Genomic DNA, 16,542 nt, shown 5'->3' with positions numbered 1-16,542 from the left:
AGGCTCAGTCTTCAGCTACGAAATAAATAAATAGGTTGGAACTCTATCCTAACCTTTATTTAATACGAGTGCGCACTCTAAACTCATAAACATCTATTAATTTAAATATGTATTTTGCGAAATTACCCGCTATGGAATCACCCACTTGCACATTAAATTAACATGAGCCCGAAAAGGACATGCGTCCCCATCGACTTTTCGCACAAGGAATCCACCTTCTGTACGAGCCCCGATAAATAAATATAATTTTACGAAATCCACCGCAAAACCTCATGGAATCTACCGTGGAATATACCTCCTAGCATCACACACACACACACACATATTTTACACTGTGTTTGCTCTTCTCTTCCTTTTTCACAAATTTTGGTAGTGTTTAAATCTCAACGTGGGAGATGTATCAAAATATGTACATTTATAGTTACCTTTAATAACATTTTGATATTATATTTAACACAATATGCATAAGGTAATTTTCTTTGATCATGAGCTTAAACATGCTATGGGAAATGCTTGTATCTATGATTCCATTCTAGTGTTGGATAAGAATTGCATTCTTACTCCTAGTTGATGTATTCTTTTTGGTCCTATAGCAAGGAATAACATGTCCCTTACAAGTTTCTAAGTCATAGTAATTAAGGTTAATACAAAGTAGTCTTCAAACACTTATGTGTCAATTGTTGGTTGCTACATACAGAGGTTTTATTTTGCCTTTGAATTCATCTCCTTTTTCATGCAAAGTGTTTTTCTTCACTCCTTTACGGCCTGTACCTACCTAATATCAATTTCACTTATAATTTCCTCTTTTGTTTATGCCACATGGATGAATGAAGGGTTTGAACTCGCATAACAAGCAAGCACAAATCACCTAATGTTCATCACAAACTGAGGTTTTATGTCAAGTGAATTGTTGATTTAAAATCTAAGAGAAGCTTTTTTAAAAGCTTAAAATCTAATGTCATTTTAGTTATACTATAAAAAACTTACAAAATCTTAAGAAACTCCAGACAAATTGTGAAGGTTGAATGTTTTTGTATCCGCTTTCGAAAAATGTTTCCGCGAACACTAATTAGGCTCGAGACTACACCCGTTAGGGTACGTGGTGAGGCTGGAAGACAACAACCCAAGGTAAGGGTTAGAGCCTTAGAGGGGGTTAAGGGCGTCTAGAATGTGGCTCCCAATCCAAATGGGGAAGGCTTAAGGAAGAAGGCGCTGGACATTCCAAGGGACGCCACCTGTCCGTTCTAGCCGCCATGATATAATCCTACTTTCAGCTTCTCTCCAAGGCCCAGCATCTTACTATGGCTTTTGCTCAGGTTGGAAAACTCATTTGATTAAACGCCATTAGAACACCCGTCTCCTTTATATTTCTGCTGCGGGATCTGACCATCATTTCTGCACAGGAATGACATATCAATATAAATAATTTCACAAGGATATGCCATGTACATGACCTGAGATCCATTCTGTATTTCCATGTTCTACACAAATATTAGAAAAGCATATTTAGGACTGCAAGGGGAACTATGAAAGAAGAGATAAATAATGCGTATGCTGCAGGCATATGATCTAAGATTAGTCCTGCATATCAATATTGGAAACAACTATTCTGCATATTGCATATTGTGATTTGAGATTAGTCCTGCGCATGATTAAATCCCAAATATTGACACTTAAGCATATTGCATATCGTGATTACAGATGAGGGTGATGGCACGGCAGTGGCTGATGCAGAGGAGGCCATCGCTCATATTGCATGATTGCGGCCGATACAATTTTAACTCGAGGATGACTGAGGCAGGGGTGGTTCCATTTGCGGCTGTGAGCCAGAGGGTTCTGTCGTCTGCAGGGACGAGGACTATCGATGAACTTGGAGCAGTACCAGATCCCCATCTCCTCAACAAGGAGGAGATGGAGAAACTAGGGTTGTCACCCATACCGCCTGGCGTCTCTCCGGGGCCTGGCGAGTACTTGCACATGCGGCGACGATTCACCGGGCAATCTCTCTCTCTCTCTCTCTCTCTCTCTCTCTCTCTCTCTCTCTCTCTCTCTGGCTAGCTAGCTTGATGTGGTTCATCAGTTTGAGATTTAATCTTCATCACACTTGACGCTGTGACAATCTCTTTTGAAGCTATAAGGAAACATTGTTTCCACATCTAAGGATCCATTTAATAACTGTGGCAATTTGTTTTTGAAGTTGTAGTGAAACCTTGTTTTAACAGCTATCATGTATGTTTTTTAAACTGTGATCACAATTCAATTCAGTTTGGAGTTATCGTGGCAGATTGCTTTCACAGCTATGAATGCAGTTACAACATATATATCTGAAACCTACAGTTGCTTATAGTATACCAACTGATAGGATGAATATTGTTGACCGCTATCCACAGAGACTTTCTTTTTCGGCAATGTCATCTTTCCTTCTATTATATATATGTTAGTAATATGTATTAGGGTTTAGTAATAAGAAGGGTTCAGGAAATGGCATCTAGTCCAATCTTTGGAAGTATAAAGGCGCAGCAAATGCGTTTTGATCATCCTCTTTTAGGAGAAATTAAGAACCCTAAATAATATGGGAGTAGCAGCTTCGCCATCTTTCGGATGATTAACCTTATCAAATGCCTTTCCATTCATCCTCTTTTAGGAAAAATTAAGAACCAATTATATAATATGTGCTTGTGTATGTGTTGAATATGTACTTGTGTACATGTTGAAGCAGGCATCCAATCCAAGGGATGGGCAGTACCTCGAGGACATGTGTAGGTAATGGTTTGCTTTGCTTGTTCTTCGAGCTTTAAGAAATTGGTTTCGAAAGGTATGGGGAGCATCTTAGAAGCCGGAATAAGCAGTAAGCATTGCTACTAAGGGCATGCTGATATAAAGGTTTGCCTTGCTTTTTCAAACTTTCAAAAATATATTATTCCCAAGCAAACCAGCATGCGTTCATGTGATCGAATGATTGATGCTTTCTTGTAAGCTTATATCGAGTCTGGGCATGTTACGTGATAAGTGTTACATATTTGACTAATGAAAATGGCTGGTTGGGTTAATGAACCACCAACTGTGCCCACTGATATTCATGGTGATATTTGGGTGAGTGCAGACGCTTCTTTTCGAAGGAATCTGTGCCGCTGTACCCGCTGATATTCATGGTGGCATTCGCGATTGCGCTGGGGCTGAACACGTTCTACAGGGAGCTGAGGCTGCATCCGAACGTGGTGGTGGACAAGAGGAAGCGGCGGCAGGGGGAGCCGCCGGAGATGGTGGATCCGGAGGGGACGTACCGGCAGGCGCGGGAGTTCCACGAGACGAGCCCTTACAGGAAGATGAGCGGGGCGACGCAGTACTCCCCGGAGACGGTCAGGAGGCTCAACCGGGATGTCTTCTTCCAGCCCCCTCGCCTGCCGGGCGATGATCGACCCGCCTCGTGCCACCCGGCAGTCGCCGTCCCCACCCTGGCACGCCCGTCCCTCCCGACTACGTCCCAGTCAACTGAAAAACACCATGCCTCAGTACTACTCGACCTTCCAGCTCCCACGTCTGATTGCGAGCATACCATACCCATTCTCTCTCCGTATATAGCCGCTTTGTGTATCAGCTCGATCAGCAGGTCCATGCACCTGCACCTTCATGCTCTTTTTATCATCCTCTCCCCGTATTATTATAGCCTCTTGTGTATAATCAACGTGCTTTCATGATCATCCTCTCTCCATCTGAAAAGCCTGCTTTTATAATCTCCACTCTCATGTGATTATTTCGTGTTACCAGCTGAAGGTTTTAAATACGGCAACAGCTTCTCACTAATTCTCCAGTAACTAACATGTTTGAGCACTAAACCCTCGTCCCTTAACATGCGCTTATTCTCCAGTAACTAACATTTTTTAGCAATAAACCCTCGTCCCTTAATATGCGCTGAGTCTCTTTGATCCTCCAGGTGAGAAACCAAAGTCTTAATGTAACGTGAAATGTAATAATTTGAAGATCGCTTTCAAAGTTTAAAGGTTTATTAAAACCTAGAGTTTTACAAATTTTAGTTGAAACAATTGTAAATACAAATTTTAGTTGAAACAATGGTAAATACATGTTGATGCGAAAATCCTTACTAAAGGTTTTTTCTAATGTAAAGGGTTTGTATCTTTTACCAAGAACCACGACACCACATGAATCTTGTGCTCACATCTATGTAGGTATAGCTAAATGTTTATGTAAGCCACACTTGGGGAGTCACTCCACGCACTAGATTAGCAAGAGTTGGGCAATCACTTTACAACACTAATATACACCATATCTATTTGGAAATAGCTAAAGGTTCATGTTAGCAAGAGTTTGGGAATTGCTCACTCTCATACACTAATGCACTACACTAGTGTACGTAGAATACACTAGTTAACATAGAATGTATATACGTTTGATGGCAAGTAGGTGTGTGATTGCCAAGTGCCTACCTACCTACTTGCATCCTTTTGTAGAATGTTGAATGTAGTTACTTGCTCCCAGTGCTACAATTAATGTACAAAGAAAGTAAAGCTTTGACGACCAAGCCCTCACATATTTGTATCTTTTTATGGAAGATTAAATGTAGTTATAAACTTGTTCAACCCATGTCTTTTAACTAAATACTAAAAATGCTCTCTTCGATAAGGTATTTTGTACTTTTAAGACACCATGTTTCCATTTCTCCCAATGACTTTGATGGCCATCTATTTGTATCCTTTTCTAGAAGGTTGAATGTAGTCAAACTTGTTTAACCCATGTCTTTTAACTCTTTCAAGTACTACAAAGGCTCTCTTGGATACCTTTGTATTATAAAACTTTGATGGCCATCTAGTTGCATCCTTTTGTACAAGGTTGAATGTAGTTATAATCTTGTTGACAAACTGGTCTTTTAACTCGAGTACTAGAAATGGTCTCTTGAATAAGTTATCCCATATTTTTAAACACCATGTTTCAATGTGTTATGATCCCTTGCTCTTGAAATTCACGTTTCAATGTGTTATAAACTCTTGTTCTACTTCTTGTGTTGGCTTCTTCAATTGGTTTGCATGATAGTTTGCATGAAAGTCGACTATTGATGTTTCTTGGATTCTAATCTTATGTTCTAGGGGAGCTTTGAATTACAACATATAAACCCAATACTAAAGTTTAAAGCGATGAAATTATTCATGGAAAAATTTGTCTCTGTCATCACTATTCGTGACACTAATACACAATAGATCCCTCACTATATGCATCGCTATATGCTCATTATTTGTGTTGTTATTTGCGTTGCTAATTAGAATTAGCAATTCAAATAGTAACCTATATAGCGATGCATATAGTGACATACAGAGATTTTTTATGCAAATAGTGAAGGTTACAGAGGGAGAAAAAATTAAGTGGTAGGGCATGCAGCCCTGCCACCTTTCTAGCTATATCCATTGAATATTCTTGCATAACTCATTTACCAATGTACGTACATCTAACATCCAAAAATTTTGTATCATGATTCTCTAAAAAAAAGGAATCCATTGATTGTAAAAGCTAGATATAATTGAATCAAAAAAGTATTGCTCAAGGAGCTTTTTCATCACTCTTTTAGACCGGAAAAGAAGAGCTTCACTTCAAGTTTTCATGGCAGCCAGACCTTGAGGTTTGCACAAGTCCCATTAATCTTCTACTCCCTCCAACTTATTCCAAACTTTTAAGTCTTTTTGGGAGACCCGAAAATAAGAGCTTCACTTCAAGCTTTCATGGCATCAGACCTTGAGGTTTGCACAAGTCCCATTAATCTTCTACTCCCTCCAACTTATTCCAAACTTAAAATTCTTTTTGGGAGAGAGTTTGGGCATTTGTAAGAGTCCCATTGTGCCTCACTCCATCAGCCACTTCTATAGAAGTTCCAAAATAGTCAGTGTCATTTGCGCCACATGACTTGGCTGTACTAGATATCCCCCATTTTCTTGCAAACTCTATCTACACTAAATAAGGGGGAAAAAACTCTCCTTAGGTAGGGTAAAGATGGCAAATAAAGGTTTGGACGAGACTACGTTCAGCAATAAAGTAAAAATATCATATACAAGGTTTATTTACTATATGTATGATGGGCAATATTGGCATTTCCACTATGAGTTATCACTGAGGTTTTGAGTGCTAATGGGTGATCCTAAAATTAGCGTGAAGTGAAATATTATTATCAACCTCAGCTTGAGAATCGAGGAAGAGCAAGGTGGCATTGTATGGTGGACCATCGTCCATAAGATAGATAAGATTTGCATTTAGTGTCTTTATGGAGATTAGGGGGTTATCTTTTGTAGTGAGCCAAGCTACGTGTATGGATTGTTGGTCATGTCGTAAGGCTTGGAATGATTATTGTACTTTGTGATGGTGTGTCAAGTCATCTCAAGACCTAGCTAGTGTGTTTTCTAGGATGATGGTGTGCCATGGAGTTACTCTTAATATGTGATTTGAAGATGGAATATTAATGCACATAATGAATGTGGTTAATGAGAGACGACCTAATCTAGGCATTTGTGCTACCCCAAGAATGACCTTGTGATCTTTGAATTTTCTTTCTTGATTTGGTCATCTGATTAAACTATCTACTCAACTTGTCACTAAATTGATTGCTTATTACGCATTCTCTATTTAATAAATTCATGTCAATAAATTAATGACTCACTTTTCTTTAAGTGTTGATGATCTAGCATGGCCAAGAGACAATTTAGAGACTAATATTCATAGTGCATCACTTAATGAGGTGATCAGAGCACTGTGACAGGGATATCTGGTACAGGCAGTACAAGTTATGAAGGGGAAAAGAAGTGTCTGCCAAGTGTAAGAGTGTACACAAGAACCAAGGAGTTACACATAAATGAAGATGGATTGAGTTCTAAGAAGAGGAAGTGCATTAGCATTGTGTATATGTATTTATGTGTGCATCCATGCCTGGGAATGTTTACTTATGTGTAATGAGCATTGCAATTCATTTGGGGTCATCCTCTCCCCTACAAGTCAAGGTTTAAGGCCGTCTTTTCTTTCATTAAGAAAGACAAGAGAGGGAATTCTCTCACTAAGAAAGACGAGAGACGTGATCCTCTGCAAGTGAGGAGAGAAGTGATTTTCTCTTTCTAAAGTCTAAAATGACACAAGCTTTTGCGTGGAATTCAATCTTAAGGTTGAGGCCCAAGGAAATCTAATGAACTCTTCTTATCTATGACTCAAGGTGGTTGCATGGACCACAAGTTAAGCGTACAGTTTAAAAAGTTGTTTTTTGAAAAATTCATTTTTAAAATATCTTGCAATAGAAAAACGATCTCTAAAAATGGCCCGCTAGGGTTATCAGAAACACCGAGATCTACAAATTTTGTGTTGGACATTTTTTCATCCAAACAACGCACAAAGAGATATCTCGAAATTAGTACTGCAGAGTGGAACAACCACATCTTACATGAAGATCAACTCAACTCTCTCTCCAAGAAGAGAAGCTCTTGAAAGCCTATAAAAGAGGAGGCTCTCCTTCGGTGTAAGGGAGAGGTGAAGGAAGCATCACTTTGCATGTATCCAAGAGGAGAAGAGAAGGAGCAAGTGCTATGGAAGCTCTGCTGAAATCAAGTTCCAAGAGGAGAAGAGAAGGTGCAAGTGCTGCGGAAGCTCTGCTGAAATCAAGTGCCAAGAGCAAAGCCCTACACATATTGTGTAGGAGAGAAGGAGACTCAAGAAGGATCAAAAGGTGCCAACTTCCAAGTTGTGCAAGTGTTAGCCGGTTGTATACCATGCAAGGAACCGTAATCTTGTTTCCAAGATCTTCAAGTAAGAACTAGCTTATGTGTAATGGAGGAGCTTGCTCCTTGGCAATAATATAACTCCACAAGGGGGGGGGACTGGGCCATCTTCCAGTCCCTAGTGTGTTGCCAATTTCTCTACCTCTCTCTCTACATCTTTCTTTTCTCTCATCTATTCTCCCTATGTGCCAACATAATATTCGCCATATATATTTTAAGTATATAAGAAAGTCGAGGGTGTATCTCGGATTCTATAACAGAACCACTTGATCTAACTTTGAAATAAGATCATTATATATGATGGAATATGCTAACAAAGTGTGGCATTTAGTATGTATATGCACCGTATTCATGTAATTCCTCTTTGTCATGATATTGCTCAAGTATTGCTTCACACCTTTGATTTTTTCCTGAATATCGTCACTGGCTTTGTTTTTTTCCCTTATTTCTAGCCATTTCTACTTACTATCAACATGCAATCCAAGTATATCTCCTATCACAAAAATGGCTATAACTTTTCACCTCAATATCATAATGAGGATTTTTTGGTTCAAAAAAAAGCTAACGAATAGCTCTTTGATATAAGCTATCATACTCTACTTTAGAATTAAATCAGAATATTTTGGAATTTTTTTTTCTTTGTTGTACAAAATAGCCCAACACCTTGTAGATTCATTGTTATGTCCTCTCAAGCACTATCAAGTTCCAAAGTAAGGTCTCTAAATCCTATCACAACCTAGATATGACCTATAGGCATGAGTACCACCTATAATCATGTGTATAAGCCCTATATAAACTTTGAAATATCCTATAGCATTTATAATAAAAAGTGAATAATGCTACCAAAATAACCCCTAGTATCGCATTTCTCTATAATAACCTCTATCCTACTAATAAAGGCCAAAAGAACCTAGGAATAACATGTAATGAATGCTCTTTGCTTGAAATCTTCAAGTATTCAATTTATCCACTCATAATACATATGTGAGGGATAAACTAGTGAGATGGGCTCCCTATATGGGCTCCAAATTACTAAGAGGAGGGGCGGCAAAGTCCCCCTCCGGTCAATTGGTTACATCCCTTTGGGATCTTCAATAGTGAGGGAGGGTCTCTCAGCATCTACTTTTTTCCTTGGTGGGTGTATACATGGCAAGAGTATTCTACTCTATGAAAACATAGATAAAATGCATTTTTCCTTTTCTTTTATCTATTTTCCCTCTCTCCTTGCCCTCTATTTATTTCTACCTCTTTCTCTCTCTTTCTCTCTATTTCTCTCTCCCCCTTCCTCTCTATCTCTGTCTCTGTCTCTCTCAGCTTTTTCTCTTTTTCTTTTATCTTTCTCTTTTTCCCTCCCCCTCTCTATTTCTCCCTCTTTCTTCCTCTTCTTTATCACAATATCTCTCTCCCTCCCTCTCTCTTTACATCTATTCATAAACAAAAATAAAGAGAGAAGCGAAAAAAATAGAAAATTAAAGAGAGAAGAGAGAATGCATTGACCTCAAAGCTTGAAGAAGAATACTTTCACACTTCTTTCCTTCTTCTTCTTCTCCTTTGCACTTCTCTCTCTCTCTCTCTCTCTCTCTCTCTCTCCCTATATATATGTATATTATCTCTCTCTACCCCTCCCTATCTCTCTTTATTTTTCTCTCTCCCTCTCCCTCCCTCTATTTCTCTTTCTCTCTCCCCCTCCCTATGAGAGAGAGGAAGAAGGGGGAGCGAGGGAGAGGAATAAAGATAGGGAGGGGGAGAGAGAAATATACATATTCTCTCTCTCTCTCTCTCTCTCTCTCTCTCTCTATTTTTCCTGCTTTTCTTTATTTTTCTCTCCCTTTCCCTCCCTCTATTTTTCTTTCTCCCTCCCTCCTCTTCTCTTTTTCACATTTGTTTCTCTCTCTCTCTCTCTCTCTCTCTCTCTGTCTATATATATATATATATATTCTTTCTCTCTACCCCTACCTCTCTCTATTTTCCGTTCTTCTCTTTATTTTTCTATCTTCCTCTTCCTCCCTCTTTGTATTACTCTCTCCATTTTTCAAGAAAAGAGAGAAGAGAGAATGCACTTACCTCAAAGCTTGAAGAACAATCCTTTCATACTTCTCTTCTTATTCTCATCCTCCTCCTTTGCAAATTTCTCCTCTCTCCTTGTGGATGGTGGTGGCAATGGCCTCTCTCTCTCTCTCTCTCTCTCTCTCTCTCTCTCTCTCTCAACCTCCCTTGCTTTGAGCTCTCCCTTTCTCTCTCTCCCTTGTTCTCTCTATGTATCTCTTTGCCAACAAAAAGAAAGAGAGAAGTGAAAAAAAGAGAAAAACAAAGAGAGAAGAGAGAATATACTTACCTCAAAGCTCGAAGAAGAATCCCATTGTGCTTCCCTCCTCCTCCTTCTTCTCCTTCGTAGGTTCCCTCATTCTCCTTTCCACATGTCTCCTCCCTTTTCATGGATGTCTATGGTAGTGGTGGCAGCCTCTCTCTCTTTCTCTCTCTCTCTCTCTCAACCCCCTACTTTGAGCTCTCTCCCTCTCTCTTTTCCTCTCTCGTTCTCGCTCATTTATAAACTTATAACATTCCATGCTTAGACTTTGACACTTATTTTTTCCAGAACACTGTCATTATATGTGTTGCTATATACATCACTAACACAAATAGTTACACAAATAGTGACATATATAGTGATGCAAATAGCAACACCGCTTAATCACATTGGAAATGGCTATTGCTATGGCAATACCTCCTAATCATGTTGGAAATGGCCATTTTTATACCTCCATTTTCATGTATTATTGGCTTTCATAGTTTAATGATTCTCTCTCTCTCTCTCTCTCTCTCTCTCTCTCCCTATATATATGTATATTATCTCTCTCTACCCCTCCCTATCTCTCTTTATTTTTCTCTCTACCCCTCCCTATCTCTCTTTATTTTTCTCTCTCCCTCTCCCTCCCTCTATTTCTCTTTCTCTCTCCCCCTCCCTATGAGAGAGAGGAAGAAGGGGGAGGGAGGGAGAGGAATAAAGATAGGGAGGGGGAGAGAGAAATATACATATTCTCTCTCTCTCTCTCTCTCTCTCTCTATTTTTCCTGCTTTTCTTTATTTTTCTCTCCCTTTCCCTCCCTCTATTTTTCTTTCTCCCTCCCTCCTCTTCTCTTTTTCACATTTGTTTCTCTCTCTCTCTCTCTCTCTCTCTCTCTCTGTATATATATATATATATATATATATATTCTTTCTCTCTACCCCTACCTCTCTCTATTTTCCGTTCTTCTCTTTATTTTTCTCTCTTCCTCTTCCTCCCTCTTTGTATTACTCTCTCCATTTTTCAAGAAAAGAGAGAAGAGAGAATGCACTTACCTCAAAGCTTGAAGAACAATCCTTTCATACTTCTCTTCTTATTCTCATCCTCCTCCTTTGCAAAATTCTCCTCTCTCCTTGTGGATGGTGGTGGCAATGGCCTCTCTCTCCCTCTCTCTCTCTCTCTCTCTCTCTCTCTCTCTCTCTCAACCTCCCTTGCTTAGAGCTCTCCCTTTCTCTCTCTCCCTTGTTCTCTCTATGTATCTCTTTGCCAACAAAAAGAAAGAGAGAAGTGAAAAAAAGAGAAAAACAAAGAGAGAAGAGAGAATATACTTACCTCAAAGCTCGAAGAAGAATCCCATTGTGCTTCCCTCCTCCTCCTTCTTCTCCTTCGTAGGTTCCCTCATTCTCCTTTCCACATGTCTCCTCCCTTTTCATGGATGTCTATGGTAGTGGTGGCGGCCTCTCTCTCTTTCTCTCTCTCTCTCTCTCAACCCCCTACTTTGAGCTCTCTCCCTCTCTCTTTTTCTCTCTCGTTCTCGCTCATTTATAAACTTATAACATGCCATGCTTAGATTTTGACACTTATTTTTTCCAGAACGCTGTCATTATATGTGTTGCTATATACATCACAAACACAAATAATTACACAAATAGTGACATATATAGTGATGCAAATAGCAACACCGCTTAATCACATTGGAAATGGCTACTGCTATGGCAATACCTCCTAATCATGTTGGAAATGGCCATTTTTATACCTCCATTTTCATGTATTATTGGCTTTCATAGTTTAATGATTCTCTCTCTCTCTCTCTCTCTCTCTCTCTCTCTCCCTATATATATGTATATTATCTCTCTCTACCCCTCCCTATCTCTCTTTTTTTTTCTCTCTCCCTCTCCCTCTCCCTCCCTCTATTTCTCTTTCTCTCTCCCCCTCCCTATGAGAGAGAGGAAGAAGGGGGAGGGAGGGAGAGGAATAAAGATAGGGAAGGGGAGAGAGAAATATACATATTCTCTCTCTCTCTTTCTCTATCTCTCTATTTTTCTTGTTTTTCTTTATTTTTCTCTCCCTTTCCCTCCCTCTATTTTTCTTTCTCCCTCCCTCCTCTTCTCTTTTTCACATTTGTTTCTCTCTCTCTCTCTCTCTCTATATATATATATATATATATATTCTTTCTCTCTACCCCTACCTCTCTCTATTTTTCGTTCTTCTCTTTATTTTTCTCTCTTCCTCTTCCTCCCTCTTTGTATTACTCTCTCCATTTTTCAAGAAAAGAGAGAAGAGAGAATGCACTTACCTCAAAGCTTGAAGAACAATCCTTTCATACTTCTCTTCTTATTCTCATCCTCCTCCTTTGCAAATTTCTCCTCTCTCCTTGTGGATGGTGGTGGCAATAGCCTCTCTCTCTCTCTCTCTCTCTCTCTCTCTCTCTCTCTCTCTCTCTCTCTCTCTCTCTCTCTCTCTCTCTCTCTCAACCTCCCTTGCTTTGAGCTCTCCCTTTCTCTCTCTCCCTTGTTCTCTCTATGTATCTCTTTGCCAACAAAAAGAAAGAGAGAAGTGAAAAAAAGAGAAAAACAAAGAGAGAAGAGAGAATATACTTACCTCAAAGCTCGAAGAAGAATCCCATTGTGCTTCCCTCCTCCTCCTTCTTCTCCTTCGTAGGTTCCCTCATTCTCCTTTCCACATGTCTCCTCCCTTTTCATGGATGTCTATGGTAGTGGTGGCAGCCTCTCTCTCTTTCTCTCTCTCTCTCTCTCAACCCCCTACTTTGAGCTCTCTCCCTCTCTCTTTTCCTCTCTCGTTCTCGCTCATTTATAAACTTATAACATGCCATGCTTAGATTTTGACACTTATTTTTTCCAGAACGCTGTCATTATATGTGTTGCTATATACATCACTAACACAAATAGTTACACAAATAGTGACATATATAGTGATGCAAATAGCAACACCGCTTAATCACATTGGAAATGGCTACTGCTATGGCAATACCTCCTAATCATGTTGGAAATGGCCATTTTTATACCTCCATTTTCATGTATTATTGGCTTTCATAGTTTAATGATTCTCTCTCTCTCTCTCCCTCTCTCTCTCTCCCTATATATATGTATATTATCTCTCTCTACCCCTCCCTATCTCTCTTTATTTTTCTCTCTCCCTCTCCCTCCCTCTATTTCTCTTTCTCTCTCCCCCTCCCTATGAGAGAGGAAGAAGGGGGAGGGAGGGAGAGGAATAAAGATAGGGAGGGGGAGAGAGAAATATACATATTCTCTCTCTCTCTCTCTCTCTCTCTCTCTATTTTTCCTGCTTTTCTTTATTTTTCTCTCCCTTTCCCTCCCTCTATTTTTCTTTCTCCCTCCCTCCTCTTCTCTTTTTCACATTTGTTTCTCTCTCTCTCTCTCTCTCTCTCTCTATATATATATATATATATTCTTTCTCTCTACCCCTACCTCTCTCTATTTTCCGTTCTTCTCTTTATTTTTCTCTCTTCCTCTTCCTCCCTCTTTGTATTACTCTCTCCATTTTTCAAGAAAAGAGAGAAGAGAGAATGCACTTACCTCAAAGCTTGAAGAACAATCCTTTCATACTTCTCTTCTTATTCTCATCCTCCTCCTTTGCAAATTTCTCCTCTCTCCTTGTGGATGGTGGTGGCAATGGCCTCTCTCTCTCTCTCTCTCTCTCTCTCTCTCTCTCTCTCTCTCTCTCTCTCTCTCTCTCTCTCTCTCTCTCTCTCTCTCTCTCTCTCTCTCTCTCTCTCTCTCTCTCTCTCTCTCTCTCAACCTCCCTTTCTCTCTCTCCCTTGTTCTCTCTATGTATCTCTTTGCCAACAAAAAGAAAGAGAGAAGTGAAAAAAAGAGAAAAACAAAGAGAGAAGAGAGAATATACTTACCTCAAAGCTCGAAGAAGAATCCCGTTGTGCTTCCCTCCTCCTCCTTCTTCTCCTTCGTAGGTTCCCTCATTCTCCTTTCCACATGTCTCCTCCCTTTTCATGGATGTCTATGGTAGTGGTGGCGGCCTCTCTCTCTTTCTCTCTCTCTCTCTCTCAACCCCCTACTTTGAGCTCTCTCCCTCTCTCTTTTCCTCTCTCGTTCTCGCTCATTTATAAACTTATAACATGCCATGCTTAGATTTTGACACTTATTTTTTCCAGAACACTGTCATTATATGTGTTGCTATATACATCACTAACACAAATAATTACACAAATAGTGACATATATAGTGATGCAAATAGCAACACCGCTTAATCACATTGGAAATGGCTACTGCTATGGCAATACCTTCTAATCATGTTGGAAATGGCCATTTTTATACCTCCATTTTCATGTATTATTGGCTTTCATAGTTTAATGATTCTCTCTCTCTCTCTCTCTCTCTCTCTCTCCCTATATATATGTATATTATCTCTCTCTACCCCTCCCTATCTCTCTTTATTTTTCTCTCTCCCTCTCCCTCCCTCTATTTCTCTTTCTCTCTCCCCCTCCCTATGAGAGAGAGGAAGAAGGGGGAGGGACGGAGAGGAATAAAGATAGGGAAGGGGAGAGAGAAATATACATATTCTCTCTCTCTCTCTATCTCTCTATTTTTCTTGTTTTTCTTTATTTTTCTCTCCCTTTCCCTCCCTCTATTTTTCTTTCTCCCTCCCTCCTCTTCTCTTTTTCACATTTGTTTCTCTCTCTCTCTCTCTCTCTATATATATATATATATATATATATATATTCTTTCTCTCTACCCCTACCTCTCTCTATTTTTCGTTCTTCTCTTTATTTTTCTCTCTTCCTCTTCCTCCCTCTTTGTATTACTCTCTCCATTTTTCAAGAAAAGAGAGAAGAGAGAATGCACTTACCTCAAAGCTTGAAGAACAATCCTTTCATACTTCTCTTCTTATTCTCATCCTCCTTTGCAAATTTCTCCTCTCTCCTTGTGGATGGTGGTGGCAATAGCCTCTCTCTCTCTCTCTCTCTCTCTCTCTCTCTCTCTCTCTCTCTCTCTCTCTCTCTCTCTCTCTCTCTCAACCTCCCTTGCTTTGAGCTCTCCCTTTCTCTCTCTCCCTTGTTCTCTCTATGTATCTCTTTGCCAACAAAAAGAAAGAGAGAAGTGAAAAAAAGAGAAAAACAAAGAGAGAAGAGAGAATATACTTACCTCAAAGCTCGAAGAAGAATCCCATTGTGCTTCCCTCCTCCTCCTTCTTCTCCTTCATACGTTCGCTCATTCTCCTTTCCACATGTCTCCTCCCTTTTCATGGATGTCTATGGTAGTGGTGGTGGCCTCTTTCTCTTTCTCTCTCTCTCTCTCTCAACCCCCTACTTTGAGCTCTCTCCCTCTCTCTTTTCCTCTCTCATTCTCGCTCATTTATAAACTTATAACATGCCATGCTTAGATTTTGACACTTATTTTTTTCAGAACGCTGTCATTATATGTGTTGCTATATACATCACTAACACAAATAATTACACAAATAGTGACATATATAGTGATGCAAATAGCAACACCGCTTAATCACATTGGAAATGGCTACTGCTATGGCAATACCTCCTAATCATGTTGGAAATGGCCATTTTTATACCTCCATTTTCATGTATTATTGGCTTTCATAGTTTAATGATTCTCTCTCTCTCTCTCTCTCTCTCTCTCTCTCCCTATATATATGTATATTATCTCTCTCTACCCCTCCCTATCTCTCTTTATTTTTCTCTCTCCCTCTCCCTCCCTCTATTTCTCTTTCTCTCTCCCCCTCCCTATGAGAGAGAGGAAGAAGGGGGAGGGAGGGAGAGGAATAAAGATAGGGAGGGGGAGAGAGAAATATACATATTCTCTCTCTCTCTCTCTCTCTCTATTTTTCCTGCTTTTCTTTATTTTTCTCTCCCTTTCCCTCCCTCTATTTTTCTTTCTCCCTCCCTCCTCTTCTCTTTTTCACATTTGTTTCTCTCTCTCTCTCTCTCTCTGTCTATATATATATATATATATATATATATATATATATATATATATATTCTTTCTCTCTACCCTTACCTCTCTCTATTTTCCGTTCTTCTCTTTATTTTTCTCTCTTCCTCTTCCTCCCTCTTTGTATTACTCTCTCCATTTTTCAAGAAAAGGGATAAGAGAGAATGCACTTACCTCAAAGCTTGAAGAACAATCCTTTCATACTTCTCTTCTTATTCTCATCCTCCTCCTTTGCAAATTTCTCCTCTCTCCTTGTGGATGGTGGTGGCAATGGCCTCTCTCTCTCTCTCTCTCTCTCTCTCTCTCTCTCTCTCTCTCTCTCTCTCTCTCTCTCTCTCTCTCTCTCTCTCTCTCTCTCTCAACCTCCCTTGCTTTGAGCTCTCCCTTTCTCTCTCTCCCTTGTTCTCTCTATGTATCTCTTTGCCAACAAAAAGAAAGAGAGAAGTGAAAAAAAGAGAAAAACAAAGAGAGAAGAGAGAATATACTTACCTCAAAGCTCGAAGAAGAATCCCATTGTGCTTCCCTCCTCCTCCTTCTTCTCCTTCGTAGGTTC

General features: G+C 39.7%; 1 protein-coding gene across 1 annotated transcript; it reads left to right on the top strand.

Annotated features, from left to right (window-relative positions):
• The first annotated feature begins 1,319 nt into the window (after positions 1-1,319).
• On the top strand, positions 1,320-3,727 carry LOC148025577 (uncharacterized). Its single transcript, XM_087692104.1, has 3 exons — positions 1,320-1,445; positions 1,702-1,997; positions 3,104-3,727. The coding sequence occupies exons 2-3, from the start codon at positions 1,702-1,704 to the stop codon at positions 3,696-3,698; spliced, it is 891 nt and encodes a 296-aa protein (XP_087548230.1). The 5' UTR covers positions 1,320-1,445; the 3' UTR covers positions 3,699-3,727.
• Positions 3,728-16,542: the final 12,815 nt, after the last annotated feature.

The sequence above is a fragment of the Lygodium microphyllum genome, chromosome 14 (genome assembly GCF_053477565.2).
Source record: "Lygodium microphyllum isolate KBCC chromosome 14, Lygodium_microphyllum_v1.1.10, whole genome shotgun sequence".
Lineage (NCBI taxonomy): Eukaryota > Viridiplantae > Streptophyta > Polypodiopsida > Schizaeales > Lygodiaceae > Lygodium > Lygodium microphyllum.
This window is presented reverse-complemented; position numbering and strand designations above follow the sequence as displayed.

What these genes read in the sequence shown, in the direction of transcription:
- LOC148025577 (XM_087692104.1), top strand. Translation starts at nt 1,702, where the DNA reads ATGAGGGTGATGGCACGGCAGTGGCTGATGCAGAGGAGGCCATCGCTC. An exon ending in ATGCGGCGACGATTCACCGG is followed by an intron (nt 1,998 to 3,103) that starts GCAATCTCTCTC and finishes GGGTGAGTGCAG; the next exon opens with ACGCTTCTTTTCGAAGGAAT.